Source organism: Staurois parvus, unplaced genomic scaffold (assembly GCF_062004578.1).
Source record: "Staurois parvus isolate SC_StPar_1 unplaced genomic scaffold, SC_StPar_1.0 ptg000397l, whole genome shotgun sequence".
Lineage (NCBI taxonomy): Eukaryota > Metazoa > Chordata > Amphibia > Anura > Ranidae > Staurois > Staurois parvus.
The window spans coordinates 3,654,716-3,677,007 of NW_028318193.1; the positions used below are offsets into that span (position 1 = coordinate 3,654,716).

The 22,292-nt window shown below is 41.5% G+C and overlaps 1 protein-coding gene across 2 annotated transcripts in view; it reads left to right on the top strand.

The window, feature by feature from the left end:
* NCOA7 (nuclear receptor coactivator 7) overlaps positions 1–22,292 on the top strand; it is a 246,793-nt gene that overhangs the window by 49,640 nt on the left and 174,861 nt on the right. For both annotated transcript variants that reach the window (XM_089686445.1, XM_089686446.1), the window contains exon 2: positions 15,252–15,385. In XM_089686445.1, coding sequence (XP_089542571.1) covers positions 15,336–15,385 — 50 coding nt within the window. In that variant the 5' untranslated portion in view covers positions 15,252–15,335. The remainder of the gene's footprint in view (positions 1–15,251; positions 15,386–22,292) is intronic.

Below are 22,292 nucleotides of genomic sequence, written 5' to 3' on the forward strand. Positions count from 1 at the left end.
ACAATTCTAACATTTTTGGTTCTATACACCACCACAATGGATTTGAAATGAAACGAACAAGATGTGCTTTAACTGCAGACTGTCAGCTTTAATTTGAGGGTATTTACATACAAATCAGGTGAACGGTGTAGGAATTACAACAGTTTGCATATGTGCCTCCCACTTATTAAGGGACCAAAAGTAATGGGACAATTGGCTTCTCAGCCGTTCCATGGCCAGGTGTGTGTTATTTCCTCATTATCCCAATTACAATGAGCAGATAAAAGGTCCAGAGTTCATTTCAAGTGTGCTATTTGCATTTGTAATCTGTTGCTGTCAACTCTCAAGATGAGATCCAAAGAGCTGTCACTATCAGTGAAGCAAGCCATCATTAGACTGAAAAAACAAAACAAACCCATCAGAGAGATAGCAAAAACATTAGGCGTGGCCAAAACAACTGTTTGGAACATTCTTAAAAAGAAGGAACGCACCGGTGAGCTCAGCAACACCAAAAGACCCGGAAGACCACGGAAAACAACTGTGGTGGATGACCGAAGAATTCTTTCCCTGGTGAAGAAAACACCCTTCACAACAGTTGGCCAGATCAAGAACACTCTCCAGGAGGTAGGTGTATGTGTGTCAAAGTCAACAATCAAGAGAAGACTTCACCAGAGTGAATACAGAGGGTTCACCACAAGATGTAAACCATTGGTGAGCCTCAAAAACAGGAAGGCCAGATTAGAGTTTGCCAAACGACATCTAAAAAATCCTTCAAAGTTCTGGAACAACATCCTATGGACAGATGAGACCAAGATCAACTTGTACCAGAGTGATGGGAAGAGAAGAGTATGGAGAAGGAAAGGAATTGCTCATGATCCTAAGCATACCACCTCATCAGTGAAGCATGGTGGTGGTAGTGTCATGGCGTGGGCATGTATGGCTGCCAATGGAACTGGTTCTCTTGTATTTATTGATGATGTGACTGCTGACAAAAGCAGCAGGATGAATTCTGAAGTGTTTCAGGCAATATTATCTGCTCATATTCAGCCAAATGCTTCACAACTCATTGGACGCCGCTTCACAGTGCAGATGGACAATGACCCAAAGCATACTGCAAAAGCAACCAAAGAGTTTTTTAAGGGAAAGAAGTGGAATGTTATGCAATGGCCAATTCAATCACCTGACCTGAATCCGATTGAGCATGCATTTCACTTGCTGAAGACAAAACTGAAGGGAAAATGCCCCAAGAAAAAGCAGGAACTGAAGACAGTTGCAGTAGAGGCTTGGCAGAGCATCACCAGGGATGAAACCCAGCGTCTGGTGATGTCTATGCGTTCCACACTTCAGGCTGTAATTGACTGCAAAGGATTTGCAACCAAGTATTAAAAAGTGAAAGTTTGATTTATGATTATTATTCTGTCCCATTACTTTTGGTTCCTTAATAAGTGGGAGGCACATATGCAAACTGTTGTAATTCCTACACCGTTCACCTGATTTGGATGTAAATACCCTCAAATTAAAGCTGACAGTCTGCAGTTAAAGCACATCTTGTTCGTTTCATTTCAAATCCATTGTGGTGGCGTATAGAGCCAAAAATGTTAGAATTGTGTCGATGTCCCAATATTTATGGACCTGACTGTACATATATTGTTCAATAATGGGTTTGCCACATATATTTGACTACTATTGGTATGCATATGCAGTCTGTATATCAAGACCTCATCAGCGTGTGTGTAAGGGCACCAAACATTTGAATGGATATACACAGGGCCACCAATAGGCCCAGGAACCAAGAGGGGCCCAGACAAAGAGGGGAATCGGTGTGGCTGGGCAATTACAGAAGGATGCCCTGTGCGCTTCTCTGCAGTAGCTGAAAGCTGGTTTCTATCCCTCCCTCCAGCTTTCAGCTGCTGCAAGGAGAGATACAGACACAGGATATCGTTCTGTAATTGTGCCCCCACCACACCCATCCCCCTCCCTTTTCTGTTGACATTTGATTCGACCTTCTGTGTGTCCCCCTGTATGCCCAGGCCCCCCTCCCACAGCTCTGCCAGCTTCCCTGTCCCTCCGGCTGCTGCGGGTATATGAGGAATGTGTCAGGATGGAGAGCGGTAGAAAAGGCTGGTAAATATGTAATTTATTGGACCCTTCCTTTTCTGAATGGACACAGTGAGTGATCAGTACCGATCGCTCCCGTGTCCATTCAAAACCGAAGCATAGTAAACTAGGTTTACTATGCTTTAGTTTATGAATGAACAGGAGCCTCTGACCTGTCAATTTAGAACCTGTGCCTGTGTTCGTACAGCTGCTGCATCCCCATAGCATAACATAAGCTACCTACACACAGCTCCAGCCACATTAATACAAAAAACAAAACACTGATTCACACTGTACAGGCCATAGCACCTACAGTGAAGGAAATAAGTACTTGATCCCCTGCTGATTTTGAATGTTTGCCCACTCACAAAGAAATGATCAGTCTAAAAATCAAATGGTAGGTGTATTGTAACACTGAGAGACAGAATAGCAACAAAAATTCAAAATAAATGCATGTCTAACAAATTATGCACTGATTGCATGTTCATGAGGGAAATAAGTATTTGATCCCCCATCATTCAGCAGAATTTCTGGCTATCAGGTGTTTTTCATACAGGTAACAAACTGAGATTAGAAGCAGTCTCTTAAAGGGAGTGCTGCTAATCTCATTTTGTTACCTGTATAAAAGACACCTGTCCACAGGAGCAATCAAACAATCAAATTCCAAACTCTCCACCATGGCAAAGACCAAAGAGCTGTCCAAGGATGTCAGGGACAAGATTGTAGACCTACACAAGCCTGGACTGGGCTACCAAACTATCAGCAAGCAGCTTGGTGAGAAGGTGACAACAGTTGGTGCAATCATTCGCAAATGGAAGAAACACAAAACAACTGTCAGTCTCCCTAGGTCTTGTGCACCATGCAAGATCTGTCATCTGCAAGAGTGTCAATGATCATGAGAACAGTGAGGAATCATCCCAGAACTACACGTGAGGATCTTGTCAATGATCTCCAGGCAGCTGGGACCACAGTCACCAAGAAAACAATTGGCAACACACTACGCCGACAAGGATTGAAATCCTGCAGGGGCCGCAAGGTCCCTCTGCTAATGAAAACACATGTCCAGGCCCGTCTGAAGTTTGCCACTGAACATCTGAATGATGCAGAGGAGGACTGGTTGAAAGTGTTGTGGTCAGATGAGACCAAAATCGAACTCTTTGTCATCAACTCAACTGTTTGGAGGAGGAGGAATGCTGCCTATGACCCCAAGAACACCATCCCAATTGTCAAACATGGTGGTGGAAACATTCTGCTTTGGGGTTTTTTTTCTGCTAAGGGGACAGGACAACTGCACCGCATAAAAGGGATGATGGACGGGGCAATGTACCGTCAAATCCTGGGTGAGAACCTTCTTCCCTCAACCAAGACATTGAAAATGGGTCATGGATGGGTGTTCCAGCATGATCATGACCCAAAACACACAGCCAAGGCAACAAAGGAGTGGCTCAAGAAGAAGCACATAAAGGTCCTGGAGTGGCCTAGCTAGTCTCTATACCTTAATCCGATTGAAAATCTGTGGAGGGAGTTGAAAGTTCGAGCTGCCAGACGTCAGCCACCAAACCTTAATGACTTGGAGAGGATCTGCCAACAGGAGTGGACCAAAATCCCTCCTGAGATGTGTGTAAGCCTGATGGCCAACTACAGGAAACGTCTGACCTCTGTGATTTCCAGCAAGGGATTTGCCACCCAGTACTAAGTTATGTTTTGTGAAGGGGATCAAATACTTATTTCCCTCTTGAACATGCAAATCAGTGCATAATTTGTTAGACATGCTTTTGAATTTTTTGTAGCTATTCTGTCTCTCAGTTTTATAATACACCTACCATTCGATTTTTAGACTGATCATTTCTTTGGGAGTGAGCAAACATTGAAAATCAGCAGGGGATCAAATACTTATTTCCTTCACTGTGTGTGAATGACCCCCAAAATGCAAAGTAAGTGTTCATAGTTCCATTGAACAGTATTTGCTAAAGAGGCTCCGTGATGATCTACAAAGTGATTTAGAGTGCAGGAATGATGGTAAATGTGTTTCAGCAACAGTGTATAAAAGGCAATCTTGAGCAGAATACTCAAATGGGTTCAATAGTACTGTGTAAAATGCACAGTTGATTTTAACTGAATTCAATCCACGGTCAATTTCTGTAAAGTGAAAACAGTCAAGGGGAGTAGAAAATCTAATATGCAAGCCTAGCTCAGTAAGCAGGATGAGTTGGACCAGCCTGACTGTGTAAATCAGCTACAAGCTAGAAATCTGAAAATGTAGAAAACCATTGTGCACAACCAAAGGGTATCATAGTAAAAGGTAAAAGGGCTAATGTCAACTGGCATTTGATAAACAAGATTCAGCTTTAACAAGGCTTCCGAATATAAACATTGGATAAAAAAAGCCCTCAGACAAATTCTTTTTTTTATTTTAAAGGTCACTTGCACTTAGTATGTTTGATTTTAGTTTTGGAGAAAGCTTACAAGGAGAATCTTTGTGTAAATGAATGCTTACATTTGTGAGGATTCAGTTCAGTGATTTTTCCCTTTGCTGTTACGTGTCAGAAGTTTGTGTCAATCCTATTGACTTAGCTACTTCTCATCTGTATGCTCTTCCGGTGGATTTTGACTTTAAAGTAGGGGATGGGTAGGGGAGTACAGCCAACATGAGTATCAGTAACTGTTTTGTTTTTTTTTCATTGCAATGAATGGGTCAGCTGACAGTGCCTCTTTTAACGGCTCATGTACACTGCAGCTGATGAACTCACGTTTAGGAGCTGTTCAGCGTTTTTTTCAGCAGCCCCTGAACTCACCCTAATGTTTTACTATGTGTTCATGTACACATTTTCCTTTACAGTCGTTTACAGGCAGTTGAGTTTACAGTCGTTTACAGGCAATTGAGTTTACAGTTGTATTTTTGTATGCAGAAAACTTGCGTTCAGCAGTAGATTTTATCAGCGTTTCAAACGCAAAATGCTTGTAAACTCGTGTAAACGCGGCTAAACGCGTTTATAGGCACTTGCATTTGAATTTTTTTTTAACTCTTCCATTTCCAGATGCAATCCAGAGCATTTTTTCATCATGAAAAATGCATGCAAAGCATTTTCCTGGTACTCAAATGTACCTGGTACACCATACTTTGAGGTTTTGCATGAGAAACAATATGTTAGACACTGCTGCAATAATTTCTGCACAGAAATGAGCTGGAACACATCCAAACACCTGGTGGGAAGATTAGGAGCTCGGTTTTGGAAAGGTTCAGTTTGAGGAAATGGAGCGACATCCAGTCTATGTCGTTCAGCAGGTGGGTGATACGGGCGGACACTGAAGGGGTGAGGAGAGGGGTGGAGAGGTAAATTTGCATGTCATCAACGTAGAGGTGATAGTTGAAGCCGTGGGAGTGTAACAAGCGTTTTTTAACCTACATTTTCCAGCAGTCAGTTTCAATCGTTCAGAAGTGTCCTGTGCACATGGGACCTTAGAGTATCAAAGTCAGTGGATCACCAAACAGCAAGGTAAGCAGTATTTTAGAAGATGCTATCAAAGTCAGTGACTCATCAAACAGCAAGGTAAGCAGCATTTTAGAAGATGCTCAACTAATAAAATAGAGGTGATAAAGGTGGGCTGTGACCCACCTAAAACATCAGTGAATTAAGGCTTTTGGATCATACTTTCTCTTTTAAATGCCTGTTGGAGGTCAGGTGAACAGGTTAGGGAATGGTGTTGCTTAGTATCATATGCTAAAGTGTATCTAAACCAAAACAATTAGCTTCTACCTTGATAAAGTAATTGAAGGGCAAAACGCGTAGGGGCTGAGAATAACACTGGGAGCTTCTCTGGTCTGTGTCTGTGCTAGTAATCTAGCTGGGAGAGTGGCTGAGGTTTGAGTGGTTGGCATCCAGCAGAGTACTTGCTCTCCTTGCTGATCCTACATGCTACTTGGAATGATTGGGTTGCAGTGTAAGCCTATTATTGTGTGATATATGCAGTATGTGAGTATATCTTATCATTTTCTAATAAAATATTGTGGGACGTTATCACAAAATGAGAGTTTTTCTTCAGCAGTGAGTGGTGTTTAATGGGAAAGTCTCCGGGAACACTATCCTACTTTGGGATACACAAGCTATGTCTGCCTAATCTATTAAAGGATAGGCATGTCCTGTTAAAGTAGAACTATAGGCAAAACCTTTTGCATTTTGGAGGGTTATAATCCTTATAAGATTTATTTTTGCCATCTTTGTTCCATTGGGGAGATTTACCTTCACTTTCTGTCACATACCCAAACAGGAAGTAAGAGGTAATCCCTGCAAATAAAGGAATCTCTTGCGAACCCCCAAGATCACCAGAACTAGTGTCCCCATTGGAAGATTTTTTCTCTGTTACTTTTCTGGGGACAACCCAAAATTAGGGTTTTTCTTTTATTTTCATTTTCAATGATAATGGTAAACAAAGGACAAAAAGAGAAGGCGAATATGCCTAACGGGAACAGACAGCAATAAAAACCGGCATGTGTTCTAATAAATCTTACCTCTATCCAAAGCTGAAAAAAAAATTTTGGCTTTAGTTATACTTTAAGTGCAGTTTCTAAATGTGGTGAAGGACACGCCTATTGGGTATCTTTCAGAAACAGGAAGATTCACGTGATGATGGAAGTTTTTAGATGATTCACCATTGGACTTTTTACCTTTTGTAATGTTTATTTCATTTGATATTTTATTTTTTTCTATTTCATTTGTGTATAATTTTTGGCACATATTATGAGTTGTAGACATTTTTAGTTTATTCAGGGCTGCATTATTTATAGTATATGATTTTCTAAGGCTAGGTTCACAGCTATGCAGTTTGCGTTTGATCTGTTTCTGCAATGTGTTTTGCGTTTTTGCTGCATTTTTTGATGCGTTTTGCTTTCTTTTTAATTTTTTTTTCTTGTTTGATTTAAAACACATCCAAAACAGGGAAACCGCATAAAAAATGCACTACATGCTTTTCTGCAGTGTTTCCATTAAGTCTATTGAACCAAAACCGCAACTTTTTTTTAAAAAAAGTCCATGACCCTTTCCATAAAACGCACCGGGTGAAAACGCGGAGTTGTGAACCTGTCCCATAGGAAATCATGTTAAATGGACTGTAGTGCGTTTCTGCAAAATGCAAAACGCTGCAGAAAACACTTAGATGTGAACCTAGGGTAAAAGGGTGTTTTGATATATAGCAGCCGATGGTTGCACTTTACTATCACCTAGCGCAGGGGTGTCAAACTGGCAGCCCTCCAGCTGTTGTGAAACTACAAATCCCATCATGCCTCTGACTTTGGGTGTCATCTTGTAACTGTCAATCTTGCAATGCCTCATGGGACTTGCAGTTTGGCAACAGCTGGAGGGCCGCCAGTTTGACACCCCTGACCTAGTGGGTTATAGGTGGAGATTTTGTTCCTTAGCGCGGAAGGGTTTATTTGTTGCTGAGCTGCGCTAATTTTCTCTTCTTTGGTCTGTTAAATTTACCATTGAAAACATTTTGTTATGTTTTCATACAAAGAAAAAAAATGCATTTTAATCGTATTTGCCCCAATATTGAATTTTTATTAAGACCTTTTATTTTTAAAGTAATTCAGAATTGCAGATCAGAAAAGACGTGCCATAAACACTTTGTCCTTGGGCTTAATATAATGTTTACAGTTCAAGTCGCTAAACACACACACCTCTGTAAACCTCATATGACTAAAATAAAAAAAGGCTACATGTGCTTCAATTGTGTTGATAGGTAGGATTCATGTGTTTTTCCACAACTTCCATATACAGTAAATCATAAGTTGTTCGCGTATATATCTACCCTATTGTACAGGCATCACTAAATGGCAGACCGCGGTCCGGATCCAGACCCAGAAACATTCATTTCAGGACTGCTGTCCGCATCCAGACCCAGAAACATTTCTTTCCAGACCGCGGTCTGGATCCAGACCAGAAACATTCCTTTCTGGACTACAGCCTCACCAAATAGTTGCCTGAATGTCCTCCGACTTGCCCGCCCGCCGTTGCCGCTATTATCCTCAAGGAAGGGCACAACATTTGAGGCGCAGGAGGTCTGTCCCTTTCATAATATCGCAGCACTCCCCCCTCGCGGACTGACAACTCATGGGGCCCCCGGGCAATAGGGGATCATGGAGCCCCTGTGTCCTTGCCCAAACTCAAAAAAGCCTATGAAAAAGGTACCAGGGGCATCTCATGGGCCCCCTACTGACCCCGGGCCCTCGGGAAGTGCCCAAGTTTCCAAATGGTCAGTCCATCCCTGTCCTGAAGTGCATGAAGTATGTGGTCAGATTGATCCCACTTTGACCGTGCAAAGTCTCATGTAATAAGCACCTTGTCCCCTTATGCAAATCACTTAATACTCAAGAAGGAAAGATATACACTCAAAATTTGCTGTCCAGTATAAACATTCAGTAACATGTATACCCAGTGTTTGCAATGGAGAATAAACACTTAGGCTCCATGCACACTAGCATTTTTTTAAGCTCAAAAGATGCTGAAAAAAAACACAGTAGAAAAAACACTGTTAATAGTGTAGTAGTACCGTTTTATTAGCGTTTTAGTAGCATTTAAAAGCATTTAGGAGCATTAGTGTTTTATTAGCATTTTACAGTTCATGTAGAAAAACATTTTGAAAAGCTAGAAAAAAACTTGTTAAGAGCGTTTTATTAGCATTTAGGAGCTTTTTAGCGTTTTTTTCTGCTGGAAAAACGCTGCAAAAATCTGTATAAAAACCACTTTTTTCTGTTCCTAGACACTGAAACTAAAAATACACTAATAGTCTAAAGTACTGTGCATGGACACATGGGATTACACTATTTAGCTTCTAGGAGCAGAAAAAAATGCTAATAAAAGCTTCTAGGAGCTTAAAAAACGCTAGTGTGCATGGAGCCTAAAGCTAAATTTACAGTTGCGTTAAGGGCATGATAAAAACACATGGTTGAGCTGCATTTTTACCACCCCCCAACCGTTCCCCCAGGAATTCAGCCACTTTGTAAGAAGTGAAGGCACACTATGATTTAAGTCCAATCAGGTGCATGCCATCTCTTGGACTTCTCTCTGTTATTTACATTTGACAGGTTTATTGCTCTGCTGGAGAGACACTCCAGGATCTGAGAGGAGAGAAGCACACAGAACAGCTATGGTTGCCCCCCCCCCCCCTCTGTTGCCCATTTACAAAAGCCTTTGTATTTTGGGAATGTGTTTATGTAATACAAAGGCTTCTGTGATTGAGCAGGGAGAGGGCGGTGGGAGGGGGATGGGTGATCAGAAGGATCAGAATCGAGCTCCTGGAAATATAGCAATAGCTGTCTTCTAGGAGTACTATAAACCTGTCAGATATATGCAGCTCCTTGGATTTAACCCGTAGTGTTCCTTCACTTTTTACAAAGGAGCTGAATTCCTGGAACTCAGCTATAAGTTGCAAAGGCAGCAGATGAAGGTGTATACAAGCCGAGGCCTCAATTCTTTTGCGCAGCAAAAAAGTTTCCCCCATCATGTTTGGCAGGCAGTACCGCCTGCTGAATGTGACACATGCAACTAAATGGGACCATGCCGCAACGTATGGGGTTGCGTCACATTTATGTGAGTATTTAGGGGTTAGACAGTGAGGAGGCGATATAATACCAATTTATTCTTCCAAGCTTTGTTGTTTATATCATATTTATTACAGGTACTTGTATAGCACCATCAATTTATGCAACATTTTACATATATATTGTACATTCACATCAGCTTGTACGTATACACATACTAGGACCAATTTTAGACAGGAGCCAATTGACCTACCTGTATTTCTTTGGAGTGTGAGAGGAAACCGGAGAACCCAAAGGCAACCCACACAGGCACAGGGAGAACATGCAAACTCAAGGCAGGTAGTGCCTTGGTTGGGATTTGAACCTATGTCCCTAGTTCTGCTAGGAAGAAGAGCTAACCACTTTACCACTTTGCTACCCCCTGATATACTGTATATATTACTATTATAGTTATTTCAGAGAGACAAGATGTGTATAGAAATGCCATATAATGTGTATGTGTCAAGGTTGACTCTCCTTGGTCTGCATCTACAGTATGCATTAGATTTTCTTCATTCAATGTGTTCAGAACATAGGAAAAACCCAGTGGAATGGTATCATCGGTTCATATCTCAGTTCCAGATCTCCAGATAAAATGACACAGAATCAAAAAATCCTCAATGGCTATGTATATTTCACAAATGTAATCCTGATTGCTGCTCCAAAGCATGCAAATCTCATTTCTCATTTGTGTTGTCTTACCCACTCAACACTGGTAACCGTACAGAAAGAGCCATAGAGCCACTATTCCCAATCTACATAGTCTTAGGTCTTAAAAGATTGATACTTGGATGAAAAGGTTGTATAATATGCATTTTTCATTGGCAAAGTAATCTCTTTTGAGGTATGACGTGTTTGTAATAGAAAAGATATTTGGGGTCCAACCAGGGGCGAACTGACCATTTGGAGACTCGGGCACTGCCCGAGGGCCCGGGGTCGGTAGGGGGCCCCATGAGATTCCCCTGGTACCTTTTTCATAGGCTTTTTTGAGTTTGGGCAAGGACACAGGGGCCCCATGATCCCCTATTGCCCGGGGGCCCCATGAGTTGTCAGTCCGCCCCTGGGTCCAACAATGGATCAGAGGGGTTGAAGATATCATGAAGATGGAAGTTTCACAAGCTCAATAAAAGACACATGCTGAATTCAGAAATGAGTGGTTCCTTTGGGCTGAGTTCACCTGCACTGACCAATTCAAACAATTATCAGCAGCTCAACTGCTTTGATACCATTGACTGCACTGAAGGTGGGCCGTTAAAACACGTATACCCTTCTTTTCATATCTCTATGATATATGATTACAGCCAAGTCCCTTTCCTGGGCTCTATTGGTGTGTCCCTCTGCTGGCTGCACCCTCCCCCCCCTTTTTTTTTAAATTTCCCCTTTCAAACACTACATGGGCATGATGGGGTCCCCCTGTGACTGTAAAATGGGATACTTTCATTCCCATCTGTCTTCGAGGTGGGACCTTGGACCCCCATTGCCAACACCTACTATTTTTATACCATACCTTATGTACCATAGTCTGACCTACGTCTGGCCTTATATCTATCCTTCCAATAATCTCATTACCCTACTATTTTTTGTGGTCTCTCAGATTCCTTTGGTAATTTGCAATATGATGAATATTACTTTTTATGCAAAGATTGTTTTATTTGTCCAGTCTTCTTTTGTCAATTTCTTGCTCGTTTTATCCATTGTTTGTACATGTACTGAAAAATTGCATAACTAGAGAATGCAAAAATTTTTTTTTGGTAAAAAAAAAACGCGAATGCAAAAAAAGTTGCAAAACGCCGCTAAAGACCAATGTAAAAATGCTAAAAAATGCTGAAAAACTCATGTTTTTAACATGTCTTTACACAGCTAACATTACCGGCGTTATTAAAAGAAAAAAGAAAGAAAACAGAGAGTGTCCCTATTCTTTAGTGTTTGACTATGTTTATCTAATGTTAGTACTGCTGGTCACACCATTTGCATTCCCACAAGAGCATAAACAATATAAATGAAGAAGTGGTGTACAGTACAAATAATCCTAAATGATAAAACATAAAATCATATGCCGTGCACTACTATAAAGACATCACATAAAATACAAAAAAATATATATATACTTGATAAACGTGCGTATATCATATGTGTTTCTATCAAACAAAAAATCTTGAATAATCAACACCATTTACTGTGACAAAGCAAAAAAAAGAGCTCCAAGTGTTCATATATTCTCATAGATATCATTCTTGTCCAATAATCCAACAGTGTCCTATATCCCTTTTTCCATTCTGCGTTAATAATTCTCCCTTTATATAATCACCACGGGCAGATAACCCTTCACTGGCAATAATAAGCTCTCATCTTTTGAATAGACCTCACAAGTAGGTCTAATGCGCTTAACCCTTGTAGTGGGGGCACCTATCCCACAGATAAGATGGCTTCGTCCAATCCACTGGTGCTTCTCAATCAATCTCCATCCTTTGCAATCCTTGGGTGAATATTTGTAGAACACTAGGAATAAAGAAGGGAATATAGTGCTCTCCGAATAAAAGCCACCATTTATTACTTAAAATTGAATACACTCACCTTTTTTGGTGCAAAGATCAGGTGCACACTGTATACAGGCTTGTATTGTTGAAACCAACCAACAAACTGGGCTGACCGTACACTTTCAGTTTGTGTGGCGTGATGTCTCTGCCTCCTCTCAACATGTTAGGTCATTTGATCATGTGACTTCATCAGGGGTACTTGTGACGTCTAATAAAAAGGTGAGAGCATATTATTGCCGGTTAAGGGTTATCTGTATGTAGTGATTATATAAAAGGAGAATTATTAACGTGGAATGTAAAAAGGGATAGATTACATGGTTGGAATATTGGGCAAGAAGGCTATCTATGAGAATATATGAACACTTGGGACTTTTTTGCTTTGTCACAGTAAATTGTGTTGATTTTTCAAGATATATTGTTTGATATAAATATATATGATATACACATATTTATGAAATATATTTAATTTTTTTGGGGGGAGGGGGATTATATGTGATGTCTTTGTAGTAGCGCGCAGCATATGATTTTATGTTTTATCACTAGGATTATTTGTACTGATGTGGCACTTAGTCATTTACAGTATATTGTTCATCTTCATAGACTACAGCAGCCTTTTTCACCCTGGGTGCCCAGGTACCCTGGGGTGCCTTTAGACTTCTTCAGTGGTGCCTTGACAAAATGCCTACAAATTGCCCAAAATTTGTATACAAGCTAGCAGGTGGATAAATCCTGCCTTTTAGCACACAGCCACAGGTATTCATTGTGCACTTTTTTGACCTTTTGGCTGCCAGCATCCTAACAACCAATGACATCATCAGTTGATAAGGAGGACTTCAAGTGCATGCCCATCATCCTTGTTTGCCCCTCCCCTGCCCCTCTGTCAGCACTGGGGTCACATTAGCAGAGTGAGGGAGAGAAAATGAGAGAGACACACTAGAATACTCATCATTACCAGTGTGCAAAGTTATATTTGCTTTGGGAGAATAAATCAACTCTAACGTTGGGTGTACTATGTGTGTAGAATAGGTTTTACATTTTAGAATGAGATGCCTTGAGATTGTGCAGAATTTTAAAGGGTGCCTTGCGATTATTCATAATTATAAAGGGTGCCTTGACTTAAAAAAAGGTTGAGAAACCCCGGACCAGGGGCAGACTGACCATTTGGGAACTCAGGCACTGCCCAAGGGCCCGGGGTCAGTAGGAGGCCCCATGAGATGCCCCTGGTACCTTTCATAGGCTTTTTTGGGCCCCATGATCCCCTATTGCCCGGGGGCCCCATGAGTTGTCAGTCCACCCCTGCACTGGACTACAGAACATCTCCCCCCTATGTTTTTAAGAGGATCAGGATAGGTGTTCTGTAGTCCTGTCCTAGGAAGACTATGGTGCTCCTCTATAAATACAGCACAGGAAGTGAGCGTTGTCACCTTGTTCAATGTCACCAGATGGATATCAAATAAAATTGTGCCTGAAAAAAGGAAACTCATACAGCCACCACATTTTAGGTCTGGGAACTGTGAAAATTCTAATTGTTATCATGGGGTTTGATATACTATAAGGCAGTGGTTCTCAACCTTCCTAATGCCGCGACCCTTTAATACAGTTCCTCATGTTGTGGTGACCCCCAACCATAAAACGTTTTTCGTTGCTACTTCATAACTGTAATTTTGCAGTGGGAGGAGTAGTGCCACATCATTGGTGTCAGTGAGAGGAGTAGTGCCTCATCACTGATGTCAGTGGGAGGAATAGTGTCCCATCGTTGGTATTAGTGGGAGGAATATTGTCCCATCATTGGTATCAGTGGGAGGAATAGTGCCCCATTGTTGGTGTCAGTGGGAGGAATAGTGCCCCATCATTGGTGTCAGTGTGGGAGGAATAGTGCCCCATCATTGGTGTCGGGGGGGAGGGGGAATAGTGCCCCAACATTGATACTAGTGTGGGGGGGAATTGTGCCTCATCATTGGTGTCAGTGGGGGGGGATAGTGCCCCATCGTTGGTGTCAGTGGGGGGAGGAACAGTGCCCCATCATTGGTGTCAGTGGGGGGGAGGAAATAGTGCCCCATCATTAGTGTCAGTGGGAGGAATAGTGCCCCATCATTGGTATTAATGACACCAATGATGGGGCACTATTCCTCCCACTGACACCAATGATACTTACCTTGATGACTCCTGCTCCAGCCTGGGCTCGCTCCCTCCCTCTCCCATCTACAGCCAGCATACCTGGTTGCAGCAGCACCATCTGCACGCTACAGACACTTACCTGTCAGCTGTCTTCCTTCTCTGGCCGCTCCCTCGCTCGATCTTCTTTGCTCTTCGCGCTGCTGCTCGGCTCCTCCTCTCCAAGCTCCACCTCCTCACCGGTGATTGGCTGACTGTGTGCCTCTCCTGAGCTACAGTTCCGGCGGCCAATCACTGGCGAGGAGGCGGAGCTGTTGAGTGATCCCGGGGATGTGGCCAGATGACAGGGGCGGCATGTCATCCATGCGTCCAGGGAAATGTGGACGTATCTGCATGTGGGCGGACCCACCTGGAGACTGATAGAGGAGCGGTGTCTCGGTTCCTAAGACCATCGGAAATATGTGTTTTCCGATGGTCTTAGGAGACCCCTGTGAAAGGGTTGTTCAACCCCCAAAGGGGTTGCGACCCACAGGTTGAGAACCGCTGCTATAAGGCCGTGTATCAATTTATTATAAATTAGTAGTGAAAATCTGAAATGTGAACTGACGGACTGCTTTACATGTCAGACTATACAAATTTCAGTTGTATGTTTTTAGGCCAAAAAATAAATGTTGCAAAAGCCTGGCTGTAATTTGATTAGGTCCTGCTTATTTAGATCCCTGCAGTATCACGTAATGTTAAAACAATAATGTCTGTTTTGCACGTGTTTGTTTTTCATGGAGCAGGTTTATTTTTCTCTTGGCACATATCTTGCACCATGTGACCCGGGTGATCAGGGTGATGTTTATAGCTCCTTCACTCAAGGAATACAGTTCATATCTGATTATACTAGAAACAGGTTGTCTGTTCCCTGACTTTAATACATATCTGTATTGTTACGGCAGGAGGAACACTAGTAGACACGATGCAGTGACAGCGAATCGCTCTCCTGGCTCAGGAAATTGTCAGAGCTCCTTGCGGTTTTTATCATGGACAGCAAAGAAGAAAAGAAAGAGAGAAGACAAAGCTACTTTGCAAGGTCAGTTTTTTTTTTTTTTGTACATTGATCTAGGTGCTTTTACAATGTATGCACGGAGCTGACTCAGTATTTAGCCCATGTACTTCTTCTGGCAAAATGCCTAAAACATGGGTGTATCCTGCGGCAAGTCAAGCAGATAAAATAACAGGGCTTTCCTTCAGTAAATACTGCTAAAAGGTTTTCTTTTTCCAGCCAGACAGATGAAAGAGTCCTTATACTGTAGTATCATTGTACTCAAACAGCTGATGGCTTGTAGAGCATCCCTTTATCAATAAAACAAGGGAAACCCATGTGTTAGAAATGCTTTGCTTGACCCTAAAGGTCGGTCCCACCTAAAGCTGATATTTCAGCTGAGTTAAATATTCCACTGGCTTATTTTGAGAAATCTGTGGTTGAGATAATTGCAGTAGGTCTATGAAATGACTATGCTAATGACAAAGTCAAGTCATGGTGTCACTCTCTAACTGCTATACCCTTAAATGCATAATAAATGGATCTACCTATGACAGCATGTCATGTTTGTAATGGAATTGTGGGGGACAGACAGAAACTGCCAGGAAAAGATCTTGGTATTAAGGTCTTTGAGAGATATAAGAGCTGGAAGTGATTCAGCCAACCATAACAAAAAAAATTTAATTTTTGTTTACGTGGGGCAAGCTGTTCACTTTGCAAGGACAGTTGCACTTTGCAGGGAATTTGCCCAAGGGCTTAGTGAATGGGGTGGATCTCTACTGACTTACTTGACTAGTTGATTGACCCTACTGACTTCCATCATCCAATCATGTGCAAGCAAAAATCCTGTTGTTTTTTTTTAAATTTACTTTGCATGTGATTGGGCATTCTTTGCAAAGTGAAACTTCACAGCATTCACTAAGCTCCAGGAAAATTCCCTTTCAAAGTGCAACTTCCCTTGCAAAGCGAACAGCTTATTTGCCTTTAGTAAATCAATCATTGAGTTGACAGCAACGTATTCCTGTACATATTCCTCACTTTATCCCAACCCCTTGACGCTGAGCGCACACAAATATGCGGCCTCTCGGCATCTGGGCCTTGACACCGATCGGCCGCATATTTGTGTGAAATTAGAAAAAACATATGTGCTGAGAGCGCTCGCCCTGCACGCTCCCAGCACATATGTCCATGACTCATGGAAAGGTCTCAATCTCCCCTTTTGATCGGGACCTTTTCCGATCATGTGACCGCCGTGACGGCGAATCACGACAGTCAAATGACCGTAAAACCCCGCCCGTCTCTCAGCTTCTGAAACTCTTAAAGGGCCGGGAGGTGCCGCCACGAAGTGGTTAAACAGCTGCTCTACAGTTCTAATGTTTAACAGAAAAAAAGCATAAGTGAATAAGAAATGTATCCAAGTGTTTCATGGATGTTTCTGGCTGATTGTGATCATTCCACCAAGATAAGGTGAACAAATGGGTCTTCTGTTCAAGCTATATCTTTTCACAGATAGATCTTACCAACTGAGACGGCGAGGAAGCAGTGCTCGATATAACACAGATGATCCTAACCCTCCTGTATTGAACTGTATTGTCTCCCGTTATATTGTAAAGTGCTGAGCAAACTGTAGGGGCTATATAAATCCTGTATAATAATAATAATAATCCATCTAGAATTTCAAATGCTTGGTGGATGTAGACTAATGAAGGCCATCTTGCCAAAAAGTGATAGCAACATCTCCAAAATATGTCCGTTCCTAACCCCGGAAACCACTAAGCAACTCATTCACTCCCTCATTATATCACGCCTCGACTACTGTAACTCCCTCCTCATCGGCTTACCTCACCGCAGGCTATCCCCGCTTCAGTCTATCTTCAATGCTGCGGCCAGACTCATCCACCTTACTAACCGCTCCGTATCCGCCACCCCTCTCTGCCAATCCCTCCACTGGCTTCCGATTGCCCAACGGATAAAATTGAAAATACTAACATTGACGTATAAAGCTGTTCATAATACTGCCCCAAACTACATCACCGATCTGGTATTCAAATACCACCCAAAACGTACTCTCCACTCCTCACAAGACCTCCTACTCTCTAGTTCCCTGATCTCCTCCTCCCATGCCCGTCTCCAGGACTTCTCCAGGGCTTCCCCCATCCTCTGGAACTCCCTACCCCAATCCATCAGACTATCACCTACTCTCCTCACCTTTAGGCGCACTCTGAAAACCTATCTCTTCAGGGAAGCCTACCCCGCCCTCAGCTAATTACTGAACTCCTCCACTCTTCCTACCACTCCATCCCCCATAGCTATTTCCTCCTGTACCACTATCCCCTCCCTCCTAGATTGTAAGCTCCAAGAAGCAGGGCCCTTGAACCCCTTGTGTATTGAATCGTATTGTTACTGTACTGTCTCGTGTACTGTCTCCCATTATAATGTTATAATGTACAGCGCTGAGCAAACTGTTGGAGCTATATAAATCCTGTATAATAATAATACTAGTTAAATTTTCAATGGGTGCCAGCAAACTGAATTATGCACTGTCCTCACATCTCAATAGATCTCTGGCAACTTACATCTTTGTATTAAATTTTCGAGATACCTACTGTGGCCATTTTTAAGGGACAGTCTTATTCTCTATGTAGAACTTTTAATTTATGTTACTTTATTACTGAAGTCCCTCAAGGACATCGGACTGTGTTCTAGCACACCAAGACTAACCCATGACTAATATACTGGTTTTGCCTGGATTTGCCCTTACTCTGGGTCACATGCCCTCCCATACTCCGAAATAACAAGTATGGTGGTGGTGATGCCTACATTGGCAGAACACAGGTATTGGCTGTATCAGCTACAAATAGCCTTACGGCATTACAACAGTTCCACCCAGGAAACATAATGATATCTGTGTATAGATATTTTACTGTAGGAGACTACTTTTGTTTTTCTCTGAAGAACATCTAGCGTACTAAGTATTTCTTGTTTTTAAAGCCTTGGGAGTTTAGTAGAGAAAATAGGTCTTCCATGTAATGTTGGTGGAATCAGGTTTTCCTGCTTAGAATTAGTATATAATAATAATGAATTAAATAACTGGAACATTTTGTAAACACAAAGCAGTTCTAGCTGCATTCTACAAAGCCAGTGAATCCTCGTATTACCTTTCTATGGATCTTGCTGCTGGTTGTTCTACTTCTGATTTTTAACAGTTATTACTATAGAACAGTGGTTCTCAACCTGTGGGTCGTGACCCCTTTGGGGGTCGAATGATCCTTTCACAGGGGTCGCCTAAGACCATCGGAAAACACATATTTCCGATGTGTAAAGAGCAGCTACTGTGTAGAAAGTAGCTGCTGTGCTGAAAGCAGCTACTCTGTTAAAAGCAGCTACTGTGTTGAAAGCAGCAGCATTGGAGGTAAATCGACACTTCATGAATTATAATTACTGGGTAAATAATTTTAGGATTGGGGGTCACCACAACATGAGGAACTGTATTAAAGGGTCGCGGCATTAGGAAGGTTGAGAACCACTGCTATAGAATATTAGCTCATTTTCCATGCCTGCAATAACCACATAGCACTTGTCAGCAGATAGCACTCAGAAAGATCTTAAAAATCGAATTCTGGTTCATATAAAATAGTCGTGCTAAAATTATGTGAAATTATGTCAACACAAATTTATTCTCTAAAAATGTTAATAGGGTTGATTTGTGTTGTCCCATATAATTTTAGCATGGCATTTTTTTACATGCATGCACCTATTTCACACTAGACACCTAGAACACTAGACACTAGAAACGCAAGGACTTATATATATATATATATATATATATATATATATATATATATATATATATATACAGTATATTGGCAGTCTGGATGTCCTGTTGCACTCCCTGTATGCATAATTGTTAAAACCTTAAAATCATTACCAGGAGCCTATTACGGAGATCTATGACCATGACTGAAAGTCAGGCACTGCTGGCACATAACTGGATACTGATGCTGATCATATATGGTGACAAATCCATTTTTTCATCACACAGTGAAGACAACAGTTGTGAAAAAAAAAGAAGCTCTAAGACAATACATGTTCACACTTTTTTTTAGAAAGATGTCTAAAATCCACTAATTGTCTGTTTGAGATGTTTCACTGAGATCCATGACCACGCTCCCTTGTCAGCCGGCAGCTGGGTATACACACATATTAACACAGCTGTACTTGTAAGGTCTTGCTGACAGATGAGAGAACAGCTGCTGCTGTTATAATTACACTGCTTGTTTCTACTAAGAACTATAAAGAGTTGTGCATTTTCTATTGTTCAGATGAAATTATACCGCTAAAACTGTCATGTATATGTACACTAGACATGTGGGATTCGTTGTGTTTTAAAATGAATTTCGGACAAAATGTTTGTTATTCGGAGATACAGATGTATACGAATCTCTGAGTCACAATAGCAATTAATTTCAATGAGTCAGAAATAAATGATAAAACAACAAATTCATTAATTTATTTAATTCAGTAGATGTGGCGTGACAGTTTGGGCATTTTGTTAATGTTTGAAGCATCCAAAATAACTAACGATATAAGGAATCATCCGAATTGATTCGGATCCAATTCATGCTTATTTTACATTACCATTTTTCCCCCTCTGCCAGTCTCGTCACTGGCTTCCCCTAGCCCAATATACAAAATTCAAAATACTAACCACAATGTACAAAGCCATCTACAACATCATCCCCAGCTGCATATCTCCTAGATTGTAAGCTCCAAGGAGCAGGGCCCTCCTATCCCTCTTGTATTGAACTGTATTGTTGCTGTATTGTCTCCCGTTATATTGTAAAGTTCTGAGCAAACTGTTGGCGCTATATGAATCCTGTATAATAATAATGATATTAATAATAATCACCAACCTCATCTGCAGATATCGCCCAAACCGTCCTCTCCCCTCCTCCTAAGACCTCCTGCTCTCCAGTTTCCTTGTTACTTCCTCCCACGCTCGCCTCCAGGACTTCTCCAGAGTCTCTCCCATCCTCTGGAACTCCCTGCCCCAGTATGTCTGGTTAGCTCCTACCCTGTACGCCTTTAGGCGATACTTGAAAACTCATTTATTCAGGGAAGCCTACCCCACCTCCACTAAGAACTATACATGAATCATCTCCATCAAATCATCCCCTTCAGCTATTACCTTTTGTAGCAACCCCCCTCCCTTTAGATTGTAAGCTTCTTGAGCAGGGCCCTCCTATTCCTTCTGTATAAAAATGTATTGTAATTGTATTGTCCCCCTTTAGATTGTAAAGCGCTGTGTAAACTGTTGGCGCTATATAAATCCTATAGACTAATTATAAAAAAAGCACTACATCAAGAAATGGAAACATATTGAAATAAATACAGTAAGGTATTAAAGTGAAATACGATGACAATTCTCACTTATTGTGTTTGGGTTGGATCATGGAGGTGGATCTATCAGAATCTCTAACATAACGAATGAATCCAAAATTAATTTTGTTCCATTTGTTCTTTCAGATATTGTCCAATTAGCTCATTCCACCTATCTTTGTGGGTTGGATTAGCAAGGATGATTTAGAATGCATAAGTAATCTCCTGAAATAACATGTTTATTTATTACAGGTACTTTAATAGCTCAATTTACGCAGAGTCCCTGACCTCAAGGAGCTTACAATCTAAGGTTCCTAACTCACATTCATACATACTAGGGTTAGTTTAGACAGGAGCCAATTAATCTACCAGCATGTCTTTGGAGTGTGGGAGGAAACCTACGCAGGCATCGGGAGAACATGCAAACTCCAGGCAGGTAGTGCCGTGGTTAACCACTAAGCCACTGTGCTACCCATATTAAAACAAATATATGAAACCAATCAGAATATATGAAATTAATCTGAATATGCATAATGACTCTGAATATATGAAATGAGTTCTGAAAATGTATCATGCTAACATAATGAATATGATGAAACAAAATGATTAACTTAATGAATGAATCTGAAATTAAAAAAACCCTAAATTTTTTGTCTTGCACATCTCTAATGTACACGTTTTATCAGAAAGCATTGTATTCCATGTTGCAAACATTGTAAAATGTTTTAGAGCATCCTTTGTCTTCCTTTAAACCCCAGAGAAACCCTTGAAATAATTTTCAGGTCTTGGGGAACCCCTGCTAAAACCAGTTCATTGGGGTCTGATGAAAAAATGCTTCTTACATTGGTGGCCAGTGGGAAGAATGCAACCCTTATGGACAGCTAAAGAGAATTGGTTTGTCATTCAGCTGGTTCTGCCAAGTTGAAATGGCCCAGAACTATGCAGGCAACATCGGATGGGAAGGTCAGTAGCCATAGGTCACTGTTTCTCTAGCAATGTCTGGAGGAATCCCTGAGTTCCTCAGAACCATGGTTGAGAATGGCTGCTTTAGAGGGCCTGATGCTGTGCAGTTAGTGAATGTGAGCTTGTTCCCCAAAGAAATGTCAGATTTTAATTTGAAAGAAGATAGCAAAGTATTAGAGTGGTGTTCGCAGCTGCTAAACACAGCTTTACCAATACTGCAGTTATAGCTGATGTTCATTTCTGTTAAGTGCTATTTAAATGTAATGCTTTTGTTCAGCTGCTACTACTGGTAGGCTGGGTGTGTTAACACACGCTATGCTGCAGGTTAACAAGCATTGGGATTGATTTACTAAAACTGGAGAGTGCAAAATCTAGTGTAGCTCTGCACAGAAACCAATCAGCTTCCAGGTTTTTTTTTTGTCAAAGCTTAATCGAACAATCTGTAGTTAGAAGCTGATTGGCTACCATACACAGCTGCACCAGATTTTGCACTCTCCAGTATTAGTAAGTCAACACCATTGTGGCCTGGACAAGGGGTGGGCGGAAGGGGTAGCTGCCCCAGGTGTAGTGAAGTAAGGGGGCAAAGAATAAACACAGGGAGGTACACCCATTC